Source organism: Aquarana catesbeiana, linkage group LG01 (genome assembly GCF_042186555.1).
Source record: "Aquarana catesbeiana isolate 2022-GZ linkage group LG01, ASM4218655v1, whole genome shotgun sequence".
NCBI lineage: Eukaryota > Metazoa > Chordata > Amphibia > Anura > Ranidae > Aquarana > Aquarana catesbeiana.
Genome location: NC_133324.1, coordinates 674,076,256 through 674,103,820, shown reverse-complemented (window position 1 = coordinate 674,103,820; position 27,565 = coordinate 674,076,256). Strand labels below are relative to the sequence as shown.

At 42.2% G+C, this 27,565-nt stretch overlaps 1 protein-coding gene across 3 annotated transcripts in view; it reads right to left on the bottom strand.

Moving 5' to 3' along the window:
- Positions 1-1,539: 1,539 nt before the first annotated feature.
- The window catches only part of LARP7 (La ribonucleoprotein 7, transcriptional regulator), a 58,268-nt gene continuing 32,242 nt past the window's right edge, over positions 1,540-27,565 (bottom strand). For all 3 annotated transcript variants that reach the window (XM_073602734.1, XM_073602717.1, XM_073602725.1), the window contains exons 9-13: positions 8,334-8,479; positions 7,376-7,476; positions 5,598-5,757; positions 4,294-4,385; positions 1,540-2,967 (exon numbers count right to left, since the gene is read on the bottom strand). In XM_073602734.1, coding sequence (XP_073458835.1) covers positions 2,887-2,967; positions 4,294-4,385; positions 5,598-5,757; positions 7,376-7,476; positions 8,334-8,479 — 580 coding nt within the window. In that variant the 3' untranslated portion in view covers positions 1,540-2,886. The remainder of the gene's footprint in view (positions 2,968-4,293; positions 4,386-5,597; positions 5,758-7,375; positions 7,477-8,333; positions 8,480-27,565) is intronic.

The window sequence follows — 27,565 nt, the reverse complement described above, 5'->3', positions numbered from 1 at the left end:
ATTAAAAAAAAAAAAAAATCATATAAATAAAACAGTAAAGTTAGCCCAATTTTTTTTTATATTGTGAAAGATAATGTTACGCCGAGTAAATTGATACCCAACATGTCACTCTTCAAAATTGCGCCCGCTCGTGGAATGGCGTCAAACTTTTACCCTCAAAAATCTCCATAGGCGACGTTTAAAAAATTCTACAGGTTGCATGTTTTGCGTTACAGAGGAGGTCTAGAGCTAGAATTATTGCTCTTGCTCTACTGATCGCGGTGATACCTCACATGTGTGGTTTGACCGTTTTCATATGCGGGTGCTACTCACGTATGCGTTCGCTTCTGCAAGCGAGCTCGTTGGGACGGGGCGTTTAAAAAATGTTTTTTTTTTTTTTTCTTATTTTATATGATTTTATTTAATTTGTATTTATTTGTAAACATCCCTTGTAATAGAAAAAAGCATGACAGGTCCTCTTAAAATATGAGATCTGGGGTCAAAAAGACCTCAGATCTCATATTTACACTAAAATGTAAAAAAAAAAAAAAAAGTCATTTAAGAAAATATGCCTTTAAGACGTATGGCCGGAAGTGACGTTTTGACGTCGCTTCTGCCCTGCAGTGTCAAGGAGACGAGTGGGTGCCATCTTCCCCTCACTCGTCTCCAGGCACAGCAAGGGGACAGACGCAATCGCCTCGGCCGCTACCGACGGCTCCGGTAAGCGTCGGAGGGCGCGGCCCCTCTCCGCCACCGATAAAAATTATCTCGCGGCGAATCCGCCGCAGAGACCACTTTTATCTTGTAGTCGACCGCCGCACGAAAACGGGGATATCGGGGTTATGGCAGCTAGTTGCTGCCATAACAATATCTGCCCGAAAGTTAGGACGTACATCGGCGTGCGGCGGTCGGCAAGTGGTTAATAGCTGCAGCCGCTGAAAGCCTGCCATTGCAGTTTATGGGCTTCGTGGCAGCGAACACACACACACACACACACACACCTGTCAATCCCAGCAGCAAAAATCAGTAGATTCTTGCTGCTGGGATTCAGTGTTGCTAAATGCCCGTGGTGCCTTTAAACAAGTATTTGCTATCTCATGGCAGGCTTGTCCTTCACATATGCATACATCAAGGAGCAAAAAAGGAGAAAAAAAAAAAAAACCACCACACACACACACACCATGCTACTACTCACTGCCATGTTCTTTTAATTATGGTTTGTTGAAAGAATTAATAATTTAAACATCTTTTCGTCACCCAATATACACATTAATCATACATCCATATCAAGATGTATCAGCACTGTGAATGCAATGTCTGGGTTTTTCTAAGAGTATTAAGTGCAAATCTGGCCAATTGCTTTTCTTTTACTCATTGGACTTTTTTTTTTTTTTTAGATTTTATTGCTGCTCCCAGCATATACACTTCACAATGGCAACATAAAAGAGCAGAAATTGCCAGCGCTTAAATAGTAAATCAAGCACTGCTGGCATTCTGATGATTGTGTAGCTTCACTTTCCTAGCAGGCTGTACCATTTAAAAGGCGGTTCCCCACAAGACTTAAAAATAAGGATTTTTATTTTCTTTAAAAACAAAAACAAAATATATCTTGTCTGGCAGCTTCACATAGAATTCACAATCCTGTCTGTATTAAACATACCTGTAAGATAGTCTGTTAATAACTGTGTTGTATGTTATATTATGTGACAGTGGGCGGGGGTTTCCTCCCCAAAGCTGCTGTCAGGATGAGAGGGACACGTGCTGGAACATATTACATCCTAAATACAGGTGTAACATCTAACATGATCTAAAAGATGAACATCTCCTTTAAACAATTTGATCACACTGAGGAAAGGAAGAAAACTCTGTAGCGAAGTTATTATATGCAGTAACATCAACATTAGGTACAAACTGCTTGAGTCATTGGTAGTCATCAGTAGGTCTATGATAACTAAATTGATTAGTAAGCCTTCTTTATTTTATATGCTGAACATTAACAACAGAATATAAAGCATCTGGGGTGTTCCTTAGCATCTAGAAGCTTTAGCATGCTGCCCCCTTTCCTTTTCTACTTATCTAATCTTGTGGTAGATGATAAAAAAGTAGTGGGCCTGGACTTTACACAGAATTATTTGAACAAAAATTAAATGTACTTGCAGGCGGTGGAATACATAGGCTGCTATTACTTATCCACTCCTGAAAACATCAGCTGCCTGGCTGTCACTCACCTCAGTACTTGCTGGATCACTAACGCCAAACTTATCCATGGAGGTCAAAACTCCTAAACTCCATGCTTAGGTCACTAAATAAAAAATCACTATGGGATTAGTAAAGCCTGGTATACACTAGGAGTCTTTTCCATTCAACGCAGCGAGTTGAACGAAAAAAAAAAAAAAAATTGTCAGCTCCGCTTGGAGCCGCTGTACAAATGATCCAACGTTAGTACAGCGATCTCACCCGCTGAGCTGTTGTGTTCTGACAGGGGGACGGGCCCCCCCCCGTCATAACTCTGATTGGTGGTCTCAGCCATTGGCTGCCGGCTACCATACAAACGGGCCGAATGTCGGACGGTTTTTATTGAACTGTCATTGTCACCCAACATTCGGCCCATGTGTATGGGGCTTTAATCAGGCAACTAGCATTTTCAGACGGTGAGGTCAACAGTGGCAGCTTCCACGTATTAATTTCCTATCCATATTTCCAGCAAGCTCATTAACTCCTGAGCAAACAAACACCCAGAAAGAGATACTGTATTCTATATTTACCTCCAATACGTTTAAAATAACATTTTTTTGTTGCAAAAAATCCAACAGAAGAATTTCTTAACAAAACTGTAACCTGAAATGTGTGTGTTTGCATGTTGAAGAATTATAAAATGTAGAAAAGTCTGAATGTCACTTCTGTGTGTCAGGGTTCTTCACAGAATCTGATGTGTTTGCAAGCCTCTTGGGTTTTAACAAGGCGGATTTTCTCAGCTTTCGCAACCAACTGTAAACAAAAAACAAATGAAGAAAGAAATTAGAATGCAACTTATCTGGATTTCCAATCTTCTCCTCAAAGGGAACTTATCAGAATATGAATACATGGGCGGTCCTGCCTACTTGTAAATGCAAGCTTTCATCTTTGTCCTTCCTGACTAAGAACAATGATGTGCGGCATCAGGTATCCCAATATACTTAATATGCGCATGCTCCTTCCAGGTCACGAAGTACAGAATGACACATAAGAACAAAACCCCAGAGCAAAGCCTCTGAAAAAACTGATCCCACCCCCATCTTTTCTACACAAGTGAAGTGGAGAGAGGAATCCTCCCCACTGCAACAATGTATTCTGTTAACAGGGTTTCTCCATTGTCATAATACACAGATCACTGGCTGAAAACGAAAGTGTGGCTGTTCAACAGAAAAAGTCAATCAAATTAAATTGGGAGGGAGGGACACACAGATCGAAATTTGAGTAAGGTCAATAAAGCCGACCAGACTGTTCACATCGCGGCCGAGATTCAAAACCATGTACGGGCAAGGCTGAATGTACCCAAGTTGATTGATCGATCAACTTGGGTACAACCAGCCTGCCGGATTTTACATGCAATTATAGTAAGCGGCTGTTATAGTTACTAGCAATAATCCCTGTCTTCTCCCGGCGGCAGCTTCTTGCGCATATTGGCTCAGTGGGAGGAATTCCCCCCATCACCACTGTCTGCTGATGAGGGAGTCAAGCAAATTTATTTTCTGTGGTTGCAGGAAAGAAATTCGCTCTGTCTATGGCCAGCCTAAAGCCTAGTACACACAGGCTGAATGTTGGGGCGACATTGGCCGGCTGACATTTGGCCCGTGTGCATGGCAACCGGTCCAACAGAAGCTGGCCTATAGGCCGGCCTTTTCTGTTGGACGAGCATGCTGGAATACCAGCAGCCACCAGCTGCCGATCAATGCTCTTAGCCAATGGCTGTCAGAACACAATAACTCAGCAGGGGAGATTGCTGTACTAACATTAGATTGCTAGTTTTTTTCGTTCAACCCAAAAATACTAGTGGAGTGTACCTGGCTTAAGAGTACATGATTCACGCATTACAAAAAAAAAAAACTGCTTCTTCAGTAACTTTCACTATTTATTTTGAACATGGAGAAACACTTCTGAAAAAAAAAAAAAAAAAAAAAAATATATATATATATATATATATATATATATATATAATGTAAGACCTCTTATCCTTACAGCATTTTAGCTTGGAGGTACTGGGAATACTCAACATCTTATAAAACAGTTGATCATAATCCTAAGGCTAATAAAAAAAAAAATAATAAGATTCACCTTTTCGGTTCCCCGTTTCTTTTCACGAGGTCTGTTCAGTTTTGCCTGCCTGTCCACTAAGATCTTCTGCCAATATCGCTGCTCACCGTCTCCTAAAGGAAAATAAAAGATTGTGGAATTTACCAGTGCCCATTGATTTGGTTTAGGCTGGGAATCAATGAGAGCTCCAGATAGGATTGAATCCCCACGTAAATTTACATAATACGAACTGTGCAAATATAAGTATAAACAACTTCCTCTAATAAAGGAAGCATTGAATAAAAGTGCACTGTGACGTGTGGCTACCATATTGGCTGGAACCCAGGAGAAGCAGGAACGCTCTGAGACTGGCTTTACTTCATGGTATAAGCTAAAATCCTTTCTGGAAATCTGCAGTAATGCATTAAAGGATAAGTTCACCATTTTAAGCATGTTACTCTTTACACCCATATTTAGGGCATAACATGCTCCAGCTCCTGTCCCCCTTCCTGTGGCAGCGGGTGAGGGATCCTCTCCGCACCAGATGTTACATTTCAAAATTGGCGCGGTTGTGCAGGGCTCTGCCCGCACAGCTGCATCCTTTAGTCACAGGAACCCTCTTCCACTGTGGCAGACAAACCTGCAGTTCTCAAAGAACTGTAGGGGCACTGATGAGCACCCTTTTAGTTCATTCACACTTTCTCCAGCTTTGTAACTGAAATCCTGCAGAGGGGTACGGGTACAAAGCTGCAGGTGGTGTCTGCAGGAGACTGACATAGCACCCATTATCTACTGATTGAAGGTGCAATGCATACTCCTCTGAAAAAAAAATAAATTCACCTTTTTTTTTTTCTTCAAAAGTATGTGCATTTATAATTTTTTTTAAAAAAAGCTGAAATTAAGCACTCAAGGGCCCATCTGAATTTTAATCCATATATGGCCCCTCTGGTTGAACCGATCTATCAAATTCTGTACCTCTGCCATGTTGGATTTTCCACAATCAGAGCTACAGCTCTGGAACACTGATCAGTGTATTCTGACGCCGGGGAAGTCTTCCTGCTGTCAGAGTACGGTGGGGAGGATTCCCCTATCCACCTTGAATGGAAAAATTGGGTCAGTTTTTTATTCAACACATTGGTTGAAAAAAAATAAAAAAAAAAACTGACCCATTTTAGCCTATTTTAGCCTTTGAATACAAACTTACATAGACTATACAATGTTGTATCTAAAATGTAGATGGTATTTATAACCTATTTTTCTGCCTTAGCTTCATGCAGTCTATACCCTGCTGTACTTGAGCAGTATGTTAACAGCAAGTGACTGATATCCATTAACCATTTCCTTACCAGTGAGAATTTGAACCTTCCAATTGTGCTTGCTCTGCAAATCAGAGCGCGCTTTCAGGACATCTTGAGCATCTTCAGGAGTCTTAAAGCGAGCATGACACTCCGTATCCCCCTCCAGCATATCTACATATACCACTTCAGACACTGCAGATAATATCTCCTGAAAAAAAAAAAAAAAATAAAAAGTTTGATGAAATTATATTTTTCCACATAGTGTTATATAAATAAGCAGTATATTGTAAAGCGCTGCGTAAACTGTTGGCGCTATATAAATCCTGAATAATAATAATAATAATAATAATAATAGTAGACTTCATCATTACAAACACTTAGGCTCCTTTCACAAAGGCTGTCTGATGAGACATTTTACGCTCCCCAATGGAGCAGTGGATGTCCGCTGACATCCGATCCAGGTCGCCAAATCCAGAAGGATGGTGGTCCTATTTCCCATCCATCTGGTGGATCGGTTGAAAATGGACAGGCGGTCCGTTTTCACCCAATCTCCCCATAGAGGAGAGCGGAACTGGGTTAGTCTCCGCTCTGCACAGTGAGCGGAGATGGACCTGTCATCAGCCTGCTCAGTGGGGATCAGCAGAGCGAGTGGAGTCCGGCAAACAGAGGCGCCCGTGGGAAAAGGGGCCTTTAGGCAGGCCACAGACTATGCGATCTTCTTTCCTCTATCAACGCAGTCAGTGCTGATGGGAGAACCCCTCCCGCGGAGCTATTGTGTTCTGCCAGCGAGGGCTGCCATCCCTGCTGGTAGAACACAATGATTATTGCTAGCAACTATAGCCACTGCAAATAATCGAATGCTAGAAATCTGACATGCTGCTTGGAATGGACTTGGGTACTATCAGCCTGCCTATAGATGGATTCTAACTATGGCCAACTTTACCCTCTAAACACAGGAGTCTTGCAATTAAAGCCCAATCCAAGATACAGACTACCTACAGAGTGGTACAAATTTTTCTCCTTCCATCCATCTTCAGAGCCTCAAATCCATACACAGTTGCCATTATTCTCAAGTCTTGAGGAACTGCATTCATATTAATGTATTCAAGTGCAGCTCGCTCTCCGAGCCCAATGCAGACTACACATTATAGAGAAACTGAGACAGCACAACAGTGAATCGTGCAAAAGAGGCTGAGGTCACATCTAAAAACCTAAAGGGAAACCTCTTAAAATTTGACTGTAAAAGAACACATGACAATTGGAATTAAATATACCAAGATTTTCTATCATAATGTCACTAATCCAATTATCTGAAGAGTTTTTCCAAAAAGTCTGTTGAAATACATAGCATCATTGCTAAACTCCAGAATTTGTCTTTAATTTCCAAAGTCCAGCTTTACTCACACTATTGCGAGTGGTTGTCGGTGCAGGAATCTCACCTGTTCCCGCACAAGCAACCACCCGCAGCCAAAATTAGCTGCCGTTTAAAAATGCGTGGGGCTGGCATTCATTCTTAATGGCACCTCCATGCATCTAAAAAAAAAGCAGCACGTTTGCAAGTGCAGGAGCTGCCGGAAAATGATATGGAGTGTGATTTACCGGCCGCTGCATTTTGAAAATGGTGCAGGAACCTTTTTCCTGCATCAAAAACAGGCACAGCAGCCTAGTCGAATGAATGGGCTTCTGTGCCCATGCAAATACGGCCTGCAGACACGCGATAATATGATAATGTGAACCAAGCCTTAAATATGAAACGTAACTATGACTTTAAGATGAATTATGCAGCTACAACTGTAGACAGAGTCAATAGAGTTTTATTTGCTTACCTTAACAGATTTACGAACCGGCAGAGGATCTGAGCAAGTGATCTTCACAATAACACCACATACAAACTGAGGCCCAAGATTTTCATTCTTTGAACTATTTGCTGTTGAATAAATGAGGAAAATATGAAGAGAAACTGACAAAATATAACGTGGATGGGGCAATCCACAGAAAGAAAATAAACGGCAAATATTGGGACAACTGTAAAATGAATTCACTGATGAGTGCAGTAACTAGTGTTTTTTAAAGCAAAAGTGTAGGCAAAAAATACGAGATGCCAATTGAATCAAGTATATGGTATATTTGTTACAAATCCTTAAAAGGGTTTTTTAAATGGTACTTGAATCTGTTTTCATATTATCCATCTGTAATACTCCACATAGCAGTATTCATAGTGGGAAGAGGAAGACTTCACTGCATAGCAAGATATACAAGATTCGAATCTCGGCCGGTTCAGCAGGAATGGGCAGGCTGAATGTACCAAGCTGATTGAGCAACTTGGGTACAACCAGCACAGCAGATTCTCTTGCAATTATCGCTAGCAAAAGTCACTGTCGGATCCCGGCGGGGACAGCTTCCCCTGCCAGGAGAAGACAAGGGCCCAGCCGGAGGGATTCCTGCATCAACATGGTCTGTGTCGATAGGGAAAATCAAGCAAAATTTCACTACATGTATGGCTGGCCTAAACACTGGGAATGTGCTGATGTGAGGAGCAATTGCAGGTTAAATGCAACAGTGAGCGGTTGTCTCTTTGCCCATTAGCTACACGTTGGAACAGTCTTTGCCCAAGCTGTTGTGTTTTAGCGAAGCTCAAATCAGGTACATATATAGGAACTGGTTTCGCTGTTTGGTAGGGGTGCACAGATCACAGGACTTGCTATACACATTTTTCATGAAGTAGGGAAGTTCACATGTATGTGTTGTCTACTATTGCACCGTGAATGCTTCAGATCAATCTACCTTTACTGTCAAGGTTTGGCCCCGTTGGCTCAGTTTCCATCGCTCCTGTAGAAGAACGGCTTATTTCATATAGTGACTTCTTGAGAGACACCATGCTGGCTCTCTGAAGTGAAAGATATTCAGCCTTGAGGTCCAACCATTCTTTCCTGGGTAAACAAACCACAATTTGTTTACTAGGTCTGTGAAAGCTTACACAGAAATTAAGATCTCTTACAAATGATTCTATTTGAGTGCAACACAAAAAAATGATTATTTATTTCTTTGGTGATATATATTGTTACTAACATTTTAGCACAATTCCTAGGCACATTTTCTGGCAAAAACAATGTACCAAGCCTTACAGTCCATACAGTCTTAGGGCTGGATTCACACAAGCAGCTGTGAACAGTCACTGGTGCCTGTTGGGAGAAGCACATAACCCGATGCAGCACTCTGTTTATTTTTTTGATGGAACTAAAGTGATTTGTTACAAGTAACATTTCATTACGTTCCACTCACCACAACTGCCTGCTGCACCGAATAAAAAAAACCGAAAAAAACCCCAAAACTACTACATGCATTACAAAAGAAACCTGTCTTGAGCGGCTGCTATCACTGTCTGGAAAATGCAAGCTGCCCAGTTGTCACTGGCTTCTGCAATATACTGAAAGGCACGGATCTGAAACAAGTATGCAGCCACTGAAATCAGAATAACTTACCTTTATGCAGTCGGCCATAAAAGTGAATGGCTGTATGCGTCCATAATCAAGCAATGCTTTCATGCAGATTTAAATTTTTTATATCTACAGCAAATTTTAAGCCTCAGAGTGTGTGTATGAGGCCTTTGTAGCCTATGTCCATGCACATTGTGGCTTTGAGATCTAGATTTTAGAGCAGTGTTGGGGCAAAAAAAGCCCCAAATCTGCATTCAGAGGGCAGCTTACTGGCTGATACCGATACCTTTTCCTCAAGTACTCACTGATACCAATTACCGATACTTATTTTTAGTGTCATGTGACAGTTCACACCATACACGCATTAAAACTAATAAGAAATGCACACAGACTTCATTGTGCAGAGATATCAGTTTTTATGGGCATTTCAGCGAGTTTTTACAGCCTGTTTACATATGTGCGGCGTGCCCGCACTGCGATTTGATAAAGAGTCCTGTGCGATTCATTGTCTGGTTCAGGTGCAATTTCTAATCTCAGACTACAATTCGTATTAGAATCACAACTGAACTGGGCTTTAAAATCACACTACAAACTGGCTCGCACATATGTGAGCAGAGTTGAAGGTATCAGAGCATTTGCACAAGTACAAGTACCGTGCAAATGCTTAGTATCAGCACCGGTATTGGTGCAACGCTAATGCAAACACATGGTATATATATATGTGTATGTATGTATGTATGTATGTATGTATGTATGTATGTATGTATGTATGTATGTATGTATGTATATATATATATATATATATATATATATATATATATATATATATATATATATATATATATATATATATATATATATATAAAAAAAAGGACTACAAAATTTGCTCCGGTAGGTCTAGAAAAACACATGCATATAAGAAAACACAAAGTGCATGCTCTAATTCTTGACATACTTATTACAATCAGACTGCACAATCTCCTTACTAACAACTACACATCGTTTGAGCTGAATCGGATGTATCGCACTCCCGAGTTGACAAATCTAAAAGAAATTGTCGAATCAGACTGCACCATGTTCGGCCAATTTAAAGTAGTACTATAGGGACCCCCTACCCATTTTGGATAGAATAAGGGAGGGTCATCAGCCCTGTCTATTTTTTGCCATCTGTGTCCCATTGAGGAGCTTTCCCTTCACTTCCTGTCCCATAGACAAACAGGAAGATAGAGGAAATTCTTGTGAATTAAGGAAATTCCTTGGGGTCACCAGACCTAGTGTTCCTATTGGAAGATTTCCCCTCTATTACTTTTCTAGGGACAACCCAAATTTGGGGATTTTCTTTTACTTTTAAAAAGAACAGGAGAAGGTGTTTTAGAGGGAGAATGTCCCTAATGGGGCACAGACAGCAATACAAACTGACAAGTGTTCTAATCCCTCTCCACTCGCTTTTTTTTTTTTTAGTTTTCAACAAAGTTTTGCCTTATGTTTTTAGGTCAAGGTAGAACTAAAAAGGTATTTTTTTTTGTTTTGGACAGAGTGGAAAGCGATTAGAACACCTATTATTATTACCCTCTCAATTTGTCTTGCTTACGAGTGTCGGCAGTCTGAATACAATAGTTGCGGTGCAGATTCCTCTATTCACGCTGTTTAGTGTGAATGGGGGAATCAAGTGAAGAACAGGGAAAGTCTAAATGTTATTGGCTAGCTTAAAGTATAGAACTTAAGTTTTGGATAGAGTGTAGAGGGATTAGAATATCTGTCAGATTTATATTTCTGTGTGTCCCCATTAAGGTGATTAACTCTCTCTATTTGCCCTGTTATCATTGAAAGTGAAAGAAAATCCCCAAAATCTGGGTTGTCACCAGAACAGGAGTAGAGGGGAAATCTCGCAATTGGGACATCAGATTCACCCCTCTTTATTTGTGCTGTTTACCATTATTACTAAAAGTAAAAGAAAATCCCAAATTTTGCATTGTGCCCAGAATAGGAATAGATGTAAAATCTTTAAGGATTAGTTCTGGTGATAACCAGGGATTCCGTCACATTTGAGGGATTTCCTCTGACTTCCTGTTTTGGCTATGGGACGGGAAGTGAGGGGAAATGATGTCCCCTTTGCCCCCAGTGTGACACAGGGGTCATTTGGCGATTGGGCATTTTGAGACCTTGTTTCAAAATATTGAAAATATGAGTGGTTGCAGAATCTTCATTGGTCGGCAGAACCCAGCTGCAAGAGAAAAAGATGCGGAGAGGTTCTTCAAGGGCTATGGAAGAATCAAAGACATTGACCTATAGCCCTCCCTTACTCTATTAAAGTTCTACTGTACATTCAGACTGCCCATAGTTAGGTTGGTTTCTCCTCATATCACTTTTTTTTTTTACTGCACACATGGTTAATGGAATTGTACCTTTTCTATGGGAAAGGGAAATTATTGGTCATTAGGAAACCAGGCAGTGCACGCCTGTAAGCAAGATGAATTTCAGTAGGATCATCAGCAGAAATTTTAGTTATCCTAAACACCCATGACATCCATGCTAAGCTAAAAATATAATAGACACTGCTAATTTACTGCAGTCTTCCTCCATGGTGACCCTATAACTTCCTGTCACATTAATTTGATTGACACTGTTCCTGACAATGATGTTCTAAGGAAACACTTACTGATTTCGGTGCATAACACAGCTTCAGGGTTTTCACAGAACTAGTAAGAAAAAAAGTGTCATTTAAATGACCTTAGAATTCAATTAAATGTCTAAATAGAACTAGACAGGCAATGGCTTTTTGGAGGCTGGGTGAGAGGCAAGCAAATTTGCACCTAAATGGGTATTCAAAACCATCTTCATTAGCATCCTAGGAAAGCCTGCTGTTCTAGTATACTGCTTGTACGAGGGGAAATATCAGAACGTACAGGTTTGGAGAATTTCTTTTATTGAAATACTGATCCAGTGTACTTGATGAGCCCACAGTTTTGAATAATGGAAAAGGCTTAGAACTTTATTCATGTTTTTGTTACAGTTTGAGACCCCACTGTGGAATTTTCCCCACACTTGACATTAGTGCAAGAACATGGGGTCACTGTGGAAAGAAGGCAAAAAAGGCACTCAAAACTGACAGATTCTAATCTTTTACCACTCTGTTGTACAGTTTTAAGTTTTCTGCCACTGGAGAGATATCCCATCACTTCCTGCCTCTGACCTCCTGTCATCAAGACAAAGGTGTGAGGGAAACTCTTTCCAATGGGGTCACTGGCAGCAATAAAACCCCATCAAATTCTAAACCTTTCTCCACTCCAACATGATTAGCAAAATCAGTTACAAGTTACAATCTGGTGGCTATAAACGCTAACCATATAGGATTCATCCCAGGCAGATCCACAAATATTAAATATTTGTAGCCTTTTTACCAATTTATAAATTCCTAACACCTCCACAACTCCCAGCTATATAGTGACCTCAGACACACATAAGGCATTTGATTCTATAGAATGGCCTTACTGATTTTAAATACTGTGTAAATTTGGATTTGGCGATATGGGTCCAAATCCTATACACTCACCCCCTGGCATGACTCTGGGTTTCATCCGAGATTCCTTTTCTATAAAGAGGGGACTAGACAGGGGCGCCCCTCTCCAATTCTTGCTCTTGAGATAGAAGCACTAGCAGAGCTTATTGGAACTTCAGTGTTAATGAAAGGCGTCTGGATAGATGCTTTAGGAGGAACAAGCCTCTCTATACCCATATATGTTGCTGTACTTGACAAACCCACAGCACACTTAGAATAAGGCATTACATACTGTATGAGATTTTGGTAGCTACTCTGGGTTTAGGGTTATTTGTTCCATTTGGGACTCTGGGTGTAGTTCATACCCATGTAATTTCCACTTTCTATGATACACTCCTCAGAGGCAAACCTCCCAAAACCTCTAAACTACAATACCAAATGGCAAAAAGTTAAAGATGAAAAGTTGGAGGGAATTCTTTAACTTGAAAAAAAAAAAATTCTGAGAATTCTTCTGTATTATGCAAGAAAAACAGACGCTTTAGTGCATACCCACACGTCGCTGGACTTCAAGTGGTTATACCGGGATGATGTTTGCAGCTATCATTCCAGTATTGTTTTTTAGCGCAGTCCCTTTTGCAACTTTCTCAGGCTCTCCCGTCCCACCAGGGGGGACCTGAGCAACCGGTTTTGTTTTTTTTTTTGTCCTGCCACCTTCCGCGGCTTTCTCTGGCTCTGACTGGGAGACCTGAGCGTCCAGTATTATTTTTTAGTCCTGTTGCCTTCTGTGGCTTTTTCTGGCTCACCCATCCCAACGGGGGGGCCCGAGCGACCAGTCAGCACTTTTGCCAACTGATCATATAGGTATACGGAGACCGTAACGGCTCTGATCACCTCCATGATTATAGGAAACTGGAAGCGATGAGCATACTTTTAGTCTCCCTGGATGTAAACTTATAGACCCCGGATCTCTCCATAACAGTACCTGCTGTTACTGCCTATTGCTATCACAGGGGATATTTATATTCCCTGTGATAATAAAAGTGATAAAAAAAATAATTAAAGCAACGGTGTAAAAATAAAATAGATCATTAAAAATGTTACCGCACGCAAATGCGAACACATGTATTGAGGTCTTGCACAAACGCAAACAGTGATCCTCCCACAGATGTGAAGTATCACCATGAACATCAGATCATGGGCAGTAATTCTATCACCAGACCTCCCGTGTAAATCTAACGTGATAACCTGTAAAGGCTTTTAAATTGTCGCCTGTAGATAGTAAAATTTATGTTGTTTGTTGCCGTTGAACTTTTAAAGCATGACATGTTTGGTATCCATTTACTTGGCATAACATTTTTTTAAATTTTACCAAACAAACAATGAAGTATTATATTGTGTTTTGTGTATTGCTGCGTGACATAAATAGCAACACCCATCAATTTAGTCTCTCGGGCCTCTGCTTTAAAAGAAAAATACAATGTTTGGGGGTTCCAAGTAATTTTCTAGCAAAAAATACTGATTGCTACATGTAAACAAAAAGCGTCAGCAAAGGCCTAGAGCTAAAGTGGTTAATATTAGTTAAGAAAAAGAAATGATCAAACATTATCTATGTATAAAATCAACAAAGAAAGCCAGAGGCAGTCCTCTGAAATTTACCAAGATTTGGGATGAATGGCTATGTATCAATGATACCTACGATGAACTAGAACTCAACTATACCCCTACCTACCACAAATTTAAGTTGATAAAAAAAAAAAAAAAAAAAAAAAAAAAAAAAGGGAGCAGATAATGCAATAACTTTTTTCACAAAACGTTATTGTACACGTAATACACATGGAAAATACTTGTTCTCTTGTTTATTGTATACCTGTTTGCCTTCTTTTCTGGTTACCTTGATTTTTTGGTAATCAGCTGGTTGCTATTGGCTACATAAATTCAACAATTATCTGCTTTACAATCCAATGCCTTTGTATCAACATCGTACACCTTTTGTATTGCGCCAATTCTGAACAGATACTATGATACTCCTTGTATTGTTGTATACACTCACTACTAAGACCCCTTTCACACTGGGGCGGCGGGTCAATTAGCGGTAAAGCGCCACTAGTTTTAGCGGCACTCTTCGTCCACTAGCAGGGCGTTTTTAACCCCCAAGAAGGGGTTAAAAGCGCCCACGTTGTGGCGCTTCCGAAGCGCTGCCCATTCATTCCAATAGGCAAGGGCATTGTAGGAGCGCTTTATACAGCGCTTCTACACCACCCCAAAGATGTTAACAGGACTTTTTTTTTCTACCCCGCAAGCGCACCGCCCCAGCGTGAAAGCACTCAGGCTTTTACACTGGAGAGGCAGCTTTACAGGTGCTAAACAAAACGCCTGAAAACTGCCTCAGTGTCAAATCATGAATGGACTTTAAAATGAACTAACCAAACCACATACAATGGCAGAAATTCATTAATTCAATCAAAATTCCCAGACTGCTCCCATATTGCTATTATATTGCCGACATCCTAAAATGAAAGCGTATGCTGTGACCATACATCTCATTTGAAGAGACGTCCAAGCATACAATGTGCTGAATGAAAAATAAAAGGGAAATGTCTGTTGGTTGAGAGCCCAAAGCTGGCCATAGACTGTTCAAATCACGGCCAGTCCAGCAGGGACTGGCGCAGATTCGAACCATGTACAGGCAGGCTGAATGTACCCAAGCTGATCGATCAACATGGGTTCAACCAGCCTGTCACAGCTGCTAGCAATAATCACTGTGCTCCCCTGGCGGTGATGGCTCCCCCCCAGGAGAAAATAAATGGCTCTGCGGGAGGAATCCCCACCCCTGGTCAAACACTGACTGACTGTGTTGATGGGGAAATTGAGCAAGCCGTGGTTGCAGGAAAGAAAATTGCTCTGTCTATGGTCGGTTTAAATCCACCAAGCCTGCTTGTATAAAAGGGCAACAGCATGAGTTAAAACAGATCATAGAAAACTTGTAGCTAAGGCCTGGTTTCTGAAAGCTTATAAAGGAAAAAGTTGCTTATAATCCATCTTGCTGCCCATGTGAAGCCTTGTTACCATGTAAAAAAAAAAAAAAAAAAAAAAAAGCTTCAAATCTACATTTTCTATTTCTATGGCCAGGGGAATCACTCCGCAGTACCTTGAACACTAACAGAAAATACTAGATTGATGTGCATGTTGGTGCATATTTTTCAGAAGCAATTTGTCTAACGTTTTAGCTAGGTTCACACTGGCGCATTGCAAACCACCAAATGTGATTTGCACAGGAATCACACCACATTCCTGTGGACATCACATGCGATGTCTGTGGGGTGGGATTTCAGCCATACATTTTCTATGGCTGAAATCGCATCTGCACTAAAATGGTGGAGGACCCGTTTTTTTCCTCCAGCATCTGAATTGCATCGCATGGATGTTCACAAACATGCAATCCAATTCTGGCAAACGCATTGTGTTTTGCCATCTGTCTCAGGGTGTCATGAAGATAACATTGACATTCGCAGATCACATGGACGCTATGCAATTGCTTAGAGTGCGATGTGTGAAAAATTAAAGTTACGTACCGGTAACGTCTTTTCCTGTAGTCTTTCAGGACAGCCACAATAGAGAGATAGTCTCCTCCCCTTCCTCTGGAAACACTGCGCCAGCCCATAAATTCTCTCCTCCCCTGCCGGACCTCAGTTCTTTCAAGAGTACCTCCGGCCAGCTGGGGAGACACAAGAACACATTAATAACATACCAATCAATATCATTACCATATTGCGTTCTGGTCTTTAATAAGACCCCCCCAAGCTTAGGGTGGGTAACTAGGGCTGTCCTGAAAGACTACAGGAAAAGACGTTACCGGTACGTAACTTTAATTTTCCCTTTTCGTCATTTCAGGACAGCCACAATAGAGAGGATAATCGAGCACTTACCAATTAGGGTGGGACTACAGCTTGCAGAACTTTTCGCCCAAAAGCCTGCTCACCTGCCGCCACCAAGTCCACTCTGTAATGTCTAACGAAAGTGGAGTAGCTGGACCAGGTTGCTGCCTTGCATATTTGCTCTGGCGTTGCTCCAGCCTTCTCTGCCTGGGAAGTTGCCACTGCTCTGGTGGAGTGTGCCTTTATGCCTCTAGGGATCTCTTTCCCTGCTAAAGAATATGCCTGCCCAATAGCTAATCTAAGCCACCTGGCAATCGTGCGTCGGGACGCTCTGAGACCCTTTCTGGCCCCAGAAAACAAAATAAATAGAGAATCAGACTTCCTTATTGTTTTAGTCATCTCTAGGTATTGTAGGATACACCTCCTTACATCTAAAAAATGAAATTTTAGTTCCCTTTCACCTGAAGGATTGGGACAAAACGAGGGTAGGACTATTTCCTGGCTTCTGTGAAAACCTGACGCCACTTTAGGCAAAAAAGCTGGATCAGTCTTAAGGACTATCCTGTCTGGCAAAATAACACAAAAAGGAGGTCTAATTGATAACGCCTCAATTTCGCTGACCCTCCTGGCAGTTGTCACTGCTACTAAAAATACTGTTTTTAGGGTAAGCTCCCTTAACAGGCACCTGTCCAATGGCTCAAAGGGATTTCCCGTAAGGCTCTGTAAAACCAGAGATAGGTCCCACCCGGGAAAGGGAGGACCCCTGGTAGGTCTCTGTCTTGACAGTGCCCTAAAGAATCTGACCACCCATGGATTGGTAGCCAGAGACTTCTCCAGATAAGCGCTGAGTGCCGAAACCTGACTTTTAAGGGTACCTACAGATAAACCCTTGTCCGCTCCACACTGCAGTAACTCCAACACAGCTACGGGACTCTGCACCGAGAAGGAGTTTTCTATGCACCATTTGTTGAAAAGGAGCCAGACCTTTTTGTAAATCCTACGTGTCTCCTTTTTCCTACTGTTGAGGAGGGTAGAGATTAAGCTCTCCGAAAACCCCTTGGATCTTAATATACCCTCCTCAGTAGCCAGGCCGCTAATTTCCACTGCTGCACCTGTGGGCAGAGGACTGGACCCTGCGACAGAAGATCCTTTCGAGGTGGAAGGAAAAGGGGCGGCTCCGCTGCTAACTGACTGAGGATTGAAAACCATGCCCTTTTCGGCCAATGTGGAGCTACTAGAATGAGAGAGGTGCTCTCTAGTTGAAACTTCCTCAGAACCGCCGGTAACAGCACCGGAGGAGGGAAGGCATAGCATGTCCTGAAATGCCAATTCTGAGACAATGCGTCCACCCCCAGTGCTCCTTCCCCTGCATTTAGGGAGAAAAACCAGGGGGTTTTCGCGTTGTCTTTTGAAGCGAAAAGATCCACTTCCGGGGGTCCCCATTTCTTGGATATGAGATTGAAGACCTCCTGGTTGAGGGCCCAATCTCCTTCCTTTAGACTCCTCCGGCTGAGGAAATCTGCGATTATATTCCTCTCCCCTCTCAAAAAAAACGCTGAGAGTGAGAGGGTGTTTGACTCGGCCCAGCTTAGAATATCTTTTGCTAGAGCCAACAGACTTCCGCTCCTGGTGCCTCCCTGCTTGTTTATATAGGCCACGGTGGATGAGTTGTCCGACCGTACCTGTACATGGTGGCCCTGGAGTTCCTTTTTGAAAAATCTGAGGGCTAGGCCTACTGCCCTCAGTTCTTTCCAGTTGGAAGACCTTTGCAGTTCGTCGCCCTTCCATGTGCCCTGCGCTAGAAGGGATCCCAAATGTGCCCCCCAGCCTTTGCCACTTGCGTCCGTGGTTACGATCTGCGGGACTGGGATAAGCCACAGACGTCCCTGTGACAAGTTCACTTCCTTCCTCCACCACCAAAGAGATCTTTTTATTTGATGGGGAACCTGTACTAAGGTGTCTAGATCCCTCTGACTGTGGTCCCATACTCTTAGTACATATGACTGCAGGGGACGAAAATGTAATCCTGCCCACTGCACCGCTGGAAGAGTAGACGTTAGAAGGCCTAACGTTGACATTATGGACCTTTTTGACTCCAGATGGTTGCACTGGAGGGAGAAAACTGCTCTGTCCAGCTTTAGAATCTTTTCCCTTGGAAGGAAAACCCTCAAAAGCGTAGTGTCCAGCAGGTATCCCAGGTACACAATGCGCTGTGAGGGAATGAGACTGGACTTTTCTAAGTTCAGCAACCACCCCAACCCTGTTAGTACCCGCTTTGTAAGATCGAGGTCCTTGATCAACTGTTCTGGGGATACTGCGAATAGGAGCAGGTCGTCCAGATAGGCTATGACTGACACCCCCTGGAGTCGCAGGAAGGCCAACGCCTCTGCCAGTACCTTTGTGAATATGCGGGGCGAGGAGGATAGCCCGAAAGGCAGTGCTTGAAACTGTAGATGCAGTATTGTACCTTTCAGGTCTATTGCTAACCGGAGAAACTTTTGGGAGGTTTCTGCGATAGGGACATGTAAATATGCGTCTCTGAGGTCCAGAGACACCATGTAACCGTTGTGTGGCAGCAGGGCCCTGACCGTAAAAATTGACTCCATGCGGAATCTTTTGTAGCAAATTGACCTGTTTAAGGGTTTTAAATTCAGAATCAACCTGAATTTCCCTGAGGGTTTTTTCACCACAAATACGTGGGAATAGAACCCCTCTCCTTCCTGCCCCTTTGGTACTCTGTGAACTACGTTCTGAATCTCCAGTTCCTTCAGGGCGTCTACCAAAGCTTCGGCCCTTGCTGTGCAGGTGGAAAGCTGCGTAACAAGGAACCTTTGCGGGGGGGGGCTTTGAGAATTCCAAGAGATACCCCCTTCTTATGACCCCCAAGATAAATCGATTGGGTGAGAGGGTCTCCCACTGTGGAAGGAAGGCCCCCAATCTTCCTCCCACCGTGCCTAGAGAGTCATTGATCTTTGCGGACTTTCTCAGGAGGGCGAAAAATTGCCCCTCCTCTGCCCTTGCCTCTTTGGCCCCAAGTTTTCTTCCCTCGTTTGGGAGATTCCTTGCCTTTTTTCGGACGAAACCCCTTACTTGCCTGAGCTGGGGCTTTCCGTTTAAGCGGAAAGGACTTCTTTTTGTCCGCTGTACGGTCTAAGACCGTCTCTAACCCAGGGCCAAAGAGTAGATCACCTGTCAGGGGTATCCCACACAATTTGACTTTAGAGGCGGTGTCCCCCGGCCAAGTTTTCAGCCAGAGCGCTCTTCTGGCCGAATTTGCCAGCGCCGCTGATCTGGCCGACATACGGACTGACTCTGCCGAGGCGTCTGCAATGTATGCGATTCCTCGCAGAATCGTGGGGAACGAAGCTAGGATAGTTTCCTTGGCTGTGCCAGCTTCAATATGCTCAGAATCTGGTAAAGCCAATGTTCTAAATTGCGGGCTACCACATTAACAGCCATTTCTGGCTTTAAATTACCCACAGTTGAATCCCACGTCTTTTTTAGAAGTGAGTCTATCCTCTTGTCCATGACATCCGACAAGGCCCCCCTATCCTCGAATGCCAGGTCTGTGTGTCTAGAGACCTGAGAGAAGGCGGCGTCCAATTTGGGATTTTTATTCCAAATGGACCCTGGATCCTCTGAAAATGGGAACCTTCTTTTAAGGGAGCTAGAAAAAAAGGGTTTCCTCTCAGGATCCTGCCACTCCTTTTTAATCGTTTCCACCAAAACTTAATGTACTGGAAAAACTTTTCTTTTTTGATCTCCCAAGCCCTTATACATAAGGTCATGGAGGGATAGGGGTTTCTTATCCTCGTGTATACCGCGGGTTGTATATATTGCCCCTAAGAGGTCTTCCACCTCATCCAGGGACAATTTATACCTGGAGATTTTTCTGGACTTCCCGTCCTGGTCTTCCTCTTCTGACTCCTCATGGGAGTCAGACGTGCCACTGTCCGGTTGCCTCAGCTCCACCCCGGAAGGGCCTGACATTTCCTCTGCCATAACTAAATTAGAAGATCTGGCAGGTGCAGAGCCCTGAGCATGAGGCGGGGTTGTATCCTGCTGAATGGGTTTAGAGGGAAGCTGAAACGTCTCAAAAAACGTTTTAAAGGATGAAAAGGTGGATGACAGCTCCTTCACAGAAGCTGCCAAACCAGACTGCTGTTCAGATTCCCTTTCCTTAACCAGGGAGTCTATGCATTCTTTACACAAAACCTTAGTCCATGCTTCCCCTAAACTGTCTCTGCAAGAGGCACACTTCCTTTTAGAGACATGAGTGGACTTTGTTTTTTCCGTAGATTTCTGAAATTACATACAAAAACCACATATTACATTCAGCATGTTTAAGTGGAAACAACCCTGGGAGTGTACCAGAACCACCTTAAGGGAACTGCACACACCCCCCCCACCCCCTGACCACCCAGGGGGTCTGCCCCCCCTCTAAGTAAGGAACCATACATGAGGAGGAGCAATCCTTAGATAGAGAGGACCCTTCCCCAGGGAACTCTTACCTTTGGAAGGCTGGAGATAGCGTCCGTATGAGTTGCAGCATCTGCCTCAGACATGACTGCAGGTGGTTGCCTGTGTAGAGTCTCACACTGTCTCCACGTGTAGCGACTCACTCCAGCCTGAGCCCGGCCCCCTATCAGCACCGCGACCCGGAACCGGAAGTCGCGGGTCAAAGGGAAAGCGTCCGCCCCCCACCGGAAATGACGTCACCCGTCGTCCGGCCCGCTGGTTCCAAATTTTGCGGCCTGTACAGAGTACAGGGAGAGCGGACAGTCTCCATGCTGCGGCCCTGTGGACGCGATAGGGGTCCCCCACGACCTGATGCCGCGCTCAGCAAGGAAGGGGTGGCTTCAGCTGCGGTAAGCACCGCCACTCTTTATCCTGGAAGCCCCTGCTTCCCTAGGGATGTTTCTTCAAAAAGAAAGGCCACAGTCTCCCTGACTGCACCCGGCCTGGTTCCTCTGCACAGTGTCTCCCCACCGGAGGAAACACTAATAACTGAGGTCCGGCAGGGGAGGAGAGAATTTATGGGCTGGCGCAGTGTTTCCAGAGGAAGGGGAGGAGACTATCTCTCTATTGTGGCTGTCCTGAAATGACGAAAAGGGAAAAGCAAAAAATCTTGTGCGTTACCTGCATCGCATTAGTGTGAACAGAGACATCGGGCCAGTTCACACCACATGCAGTCCAGTGGGTTGTTTTTCTGCATCAAAAACACGTGGAAAGTAGGTTATATTGTTTCCAATGGCATAGTTCATACCAGTGTGGTCAGTTCCAGGACGTTCCAGTTGAGAAAAAAAAAAAAAAAAAAAAAAAAAAAAAAAAAAGAAGAAGTAGTAGAACATGCTGCATTTTTTTCTGAACTGGACTATACTGCAATGCGGTAAACCGCATAAAAAAATGCACCAGAATGCACAAACAAATGCATCGGACCCATTACAGTGGGGGGGGGGGGTAAGAGAAGAGATGGGAAAAAAACAAACACACACATCGGGAATGCATCCGGAAACGCACTGAAACGGGTCAAAAACGTGCATCCATCAAGGCATACAGAATGGATCTGGAGTGCATTTTTTGTGGTGTGAACCAGTCCTTAATGATTAACCCCTCCTTGCACTGATGCCATTTAAAACATCCATGCTTCCTGGCTCAGTCTATTAATGCCCGTATCCCCTAATGATAGCAAACAAGTTCTGGATCACTAATTTAAAGTAATGAAGCCATTTGGTCAGCATGATAGCCATGTGACTAGCATTTAAATAACAATAATGGCAGCCATCAAACTTCCCTCAGCTTAAGTTTTCTGCAATATTAATAATTTTAGAAATGGTTTTAATTTATATTTATTTTAGTTATTGTGCTATACCTCCAGCCAAACATTAGAGTTATGTATTGAGCTAAACCAAAACTAAAAAGTACTAGTCAGCAATTTTATTTCACAGACACTTCCTGGACAGCAGAACATTAAACTACTAGGCACCTCATTTGTCTTCAACGTCTCCATTTCTGAGATGCCCCAGAAACACATACATATTATACAGGTTACTGTATATACTCGAGTATAAGTCGAGTTTTTCAGCACATTTTTTTTGTGCTGAAAGTGCCCCCCTCGACTTATACTCGAGTCAAGTACTTTTCTGCAGCAAAAAATGTCATTTTCCGAACCGAATTTGGGGCCCTGTATATCATAGGAACCCCAAATTTGGTGGGCAAACTCAGTGGAACTGGTACCACAACATATCCAAAGCTGGGGTCCCTAGCACTAAGTGGCCTCGAGATACGGGGCCCCAAATTCGGTTCGGAAAATGTCATTCTCTGCTGCAGAAAAGTGCTTGACATTTTCTGAACCAATTTTTGGGGCCCTGTATCTCAGGGACACTTGGTGCTAGAAACCCCAGCTTTGGATATCTTATGGTTCCACTGGGTTTGCACACCAAATTTGGGGTACCTAACACTAAGTGGCCCCAAGATACGGGGCCCCAAATTCAGTCAACTGTGTCCATCTGCAGCAATCCCAAATTTTGGCTGCAGCTATGGGGCATCTAGGAACCCTTAACTACCGAGTTTGAAGTTCGGGGGACCTATGGCTGCAAATGGGCACAGTGAGGCTGCAAATGGGCATTGTTGACCCTCTTTTCCACTTACAGTAGCTGTGCATTTCTCACCCTCGTCTTATACTCGGGTCACTAAGTTTTTCCCATTTTTTTGTGGTAAATTAGGGCCTCGACTTATACTGGGAACGACTTATACTCGAGTATATACGGTATTCATAGACTGGCCATTAGAAATGGTCAGAATAAAGGGTTTCTTCGTTATTTGGAAATTATATATATATATATATATATATATATATAATTAATATTTCTATATATTTTACACACACCGTATATATATGTGTGATTAGGATTGCAATTTCCTAGCAGGCAGTCTGAAAGGCACCAAAATTCTAATTTATTTTATTTGGGGATTACAGAAAGTATGTGCAGTTGGTGCGCATCCTAACGACTTTTGCCTTTAGTATGTATACAATTAGTATGCATCCACGGCCCATCCTGATTGCAACACAATGCCATTGCAGAGCTTTGATTAGCTCACTCCTGTGTATATTTGCCTCAGGAAAACCTAATCAGCCCACCAGCAGGTTTCACCACTGCAGGTAGTTAGCATATGAAACACCCTAGAAAATAAGTAACTGGGTCATCCTTCAGTCATCAGAAGAGTTAAGATTTCCTCTACTTAATCAAGATAAAAAAAAAGGACAAATGGACACAAGACCCTCCCAAAAAAATTCGCACACAGCATATACATTACAATAACAAAAGAGAGCACAGACCACCCCTTTGGGATCAGTAAGCCAAAATGATAATATGAAGGTATAAAAGGGCAGGGCAGAGAAGCAAGACCATTAGGAGTAGCACAGGAGTAGAGATCAGCAGCCAGAAACCAAGGTAAGTGACCATTAGAACCAGATCACAACTGTATACCTGCCTTCTGCGGTTTACTGACTGCATGCTTGTTACCTCTGAAACAGGCTAAGGCATAGACAGGCATAGGTATACTTATGCACATAGACTAAAACTAGCATGAGATATACATGCCACTGATTTTATAAAAACTATATAGAGAAAAAAAAAAAAAAGCTGGAAACGAGGAGCCATAACAATCAGTAGGGCTCGGATTTTAATCCAGTTTTCTCTGCTTTGTATATGTAGCATTTGGGTCATATTTATAATCATATTGGAAATATTTGGTCTACATACTTTGTGTGGCATGATTTACTAGTTAGCTGAATGTTAGCTTATTGCACACAAACCGGATTTTAGAATAAGCTTTTTTTTTTTTTTCTTTTTAATAATTTGTGTCCCAGCAGACCCGTTCATCAAGTTACTACTGTACACATTGCTAGAAGGTGTTACATTAAGTCTACTTTCTCCTCTTCATTGAACTCTAGTGTATGAACACTAAAGAAAACTGGCATAAATCTCCATTAGGCTTATCTTGTAAACCAAAAACCAATGTGCAAAGTTACAAATTAACTAAAATCTGATGTGTGCTGTTCTGTGCCTAGTCTCGTTTATGTTTTCCATTTATAATTCTAATTCTTTCTCCCAGAAGGTTCCATGCTGAAAAAGATCAACAATGCAAAGGACTTTCTTTTACCTTAACATTGAAGTGCTTTTCTGAGTTAAAAAACAGCAAGTGCTTCAATGATTTGGTGAAAGAGGGTTCTGTCCTTGCATAAACAACAAAACCCTTACAGTGAACCAGGGCACATTGTACAGAACAGCTGAAAGCAAACGGTGAAGTTTTAATAGCACCAGTACATTTATATATTTGTACTTGCCTGTACACAATATGTGTAATTAACGATTGCCTTCCATGAAATGTTATGCTTTATTTAACACATCTCAGAATACACCGGCACTTTAACACTGGAGCACTTCCTGTGTCTTGCAAACAAGCAAGTGCTTCACTGTTTTAGATCTGGTGGGTTCAATCTCATCGAATGGAGTTTTGCTTTAAACCAAAGAAGGAAGATAATGGAAGAAATATGGAGCCCATGCACTCTCCTATCACAGGTAGCCTAGAGATGTCACTGAATTGCCGCATGCAGTAATCGTTGTCAATGTGCACCTCTGTGGGGTAAGAGCTGGAATTGCACTATAGCAATGGTGGTAGTTTGCAGCCTCTCAGCAATCTAGTCACACAAGTTGTAAGGATAATTCAAATACAACACCAGTCCTACAAGAAATTATTATTAAAGGATGCGGGGCTCGGTGGTTAGCATCTCTGTTTTGGTGTCCTTTGTTTGAATTGCATCCAAGACACTATGGCCTGCTTAACACCTTTGCAGCTTGCTTTTGGTGGTGAATTTCTGCACACTTGTTTTTGACTTATTTTTTTTGTTTTGTTTTGCATTCTTTATGCTTTTTTTGGCCAATCTGTTAAACAAAACAAAAGACGCAAATCTCATCAAAAACGCACTACACACTTTTTCTGCAGCTTCTCCATTGAAGTCTATTGACCCAAAAATGCACTGTCTTGTGTTTAAAAAAGTCCCTAACCCTTTTCAAAAACAGACTGAAAAAAAGCATAGATGTGAATGTGTCGTTTAGGAAACCGTGTGAAATGGACTGTAGTGTGTTTCTGCAAAATGCACCAAACAACGCATAGGTGTGAACCAGACCTATCTGCATGAAGTCTGTATGCTCTACCTGTGCTTGTGTGGTTTATCTTCTGGGTTCTGGGGACGGGGGTACTAGATTTTCTAGGACTGGCACTTTTAAACATTTGGAACAATCAAATATACTGTAAAATACTATAATTATCCCTGAATACAACACTGATTTGTTAAAGCAGCCCAAATTGCACGTATGAAAAGCAATAAGCTGTAGCGTATGTAACAATTCCTTGATTCCCTAGGTTTACATGAGCATATGTGCTATTGTAAAGTTGGCAACACACGTAAAGATTTCCACGGATTTCTCTATCCATGCTAAACAATAAAGTAATAAAACTGCTATGTTATAAAATACCTATTGATCAGATCTATATGTACAAATAGTAAGCAGAAAAGTACCATTTTTTTTTTTTTTGGTATTTTAGATATTGCTTGATAGTCTGCAACTAAAAACAAACAACCCAAAATCAATCTGCAGTTCTTTAGATAAAAAAAAAATTGTGTTGCACTGTCAGGAAAATTTCTCATTCAATATATACTGTAGTGTATAACAAATCAACGATTCTTAATAAAAGCTCTACAAACAAAATATCAATGTCAACCTAAAGTGTGCAAAATCTTCATGCAGCTACTGTGCATCAACCACCAAGTGATTATAATGCTGCTTACCAAATCCTTAGACGCCACAACGCAAGAGCTATAAATTTTCATTTAAAAAAGATGTAATTTTTTAAATGCTTATTTAGACCTTAAGCACAACATTGGATCACACAGTTCTTTACATACATTAATAAAAATAAGGTTGCAGGCTTAACAATTAATGAGCGATTCCACGGCACCCAAAATTAAAAATCAAACAAATAGTGTAGTGATACCCTCAACAAATTGGGTAGCGCCACACTATTTGTTGTTTGATAGTCTACAACTAGACCAGTGTTTCATGGCAATTTTCCGGTCTATCATAGGCAGATAATGGGTAGATTGCGCCCCCACATAATCGATAGTTCATCTGATCCCCCTCACAGCCATGCAGGGAAGCAACCTACATCATTGTCCTGTGCTAATCCCAGTTGGCCCCTCCCCTCCTGTGTCCACCCCAGGTGCTTGTATGCAATGCCACATGGGAAGGTCAAGTGAGGAGCGCAGGCAAGGATCAGCACACCAGATACAATACAGCAGCTTCCCTGCGCCGTTTGTCATGAGGAAATCAGTTATGCACTACAAACTTCAGTACTGTGCTATTGCTCGCGCCCCCCCCCCCCCCCCCAACTGTGCTTTCCAGGTCCCCAATGTATTGTGCTCTTCTGCCAATGCCTTCTCCCCCAAACTGTGTACTCCTGACACTAGTATTATGCCCTGCTGTCTCCCTGTACTGTGCCCTCTTGTACACCCCTCCCCCACCCCATTCTGTTTTCCCCCTGTGCTCTACCCTGCAGCCTCCACTTTTATCCAGCTAAACTCTGTACACCACTAATCTTAAGTATGACCCAAAATTGAGCATAAGGGCAGAAAAATCAAGTACAAGTTTCACATTAAGGAGAGAAGTTTTAATATTTATTCTATTATTTAACGCTAGTTCTAAGAACAATTGTTGCTACATAAACCGCTCACTGATGTTCTCTGAGCTGTAGATATGAAAATTATTTCAGGGTTTCCCCAAGATCTCAAACTTTTTAAACTTTTTTTTTTTTAATTAGGTTTACAGTAAAACAAAAATAATACTGTTTGTATACATGAAGGAACATCACAAAAAGTTCCATTAACTTATACACTCAAATAGTGCATGCTATGGTGACAATTCAAGCTTTTTTCCAAGGGTTCCTTTAACCACCTCAATACCAGGCCTATTCTGGCACTTCTCTCCTACATGTAAAAATCATAATTTTTTTGCTAGAAAATTACTCAGAACCCCCAAACATTATATATGTTTTTTTAGCAGACAGCCTAGGGAATTAAAAATACATTGCAACTTTTTAGCTCGCACAGTATTTGCGCAATAATTTTTCAAACGCCTTCAA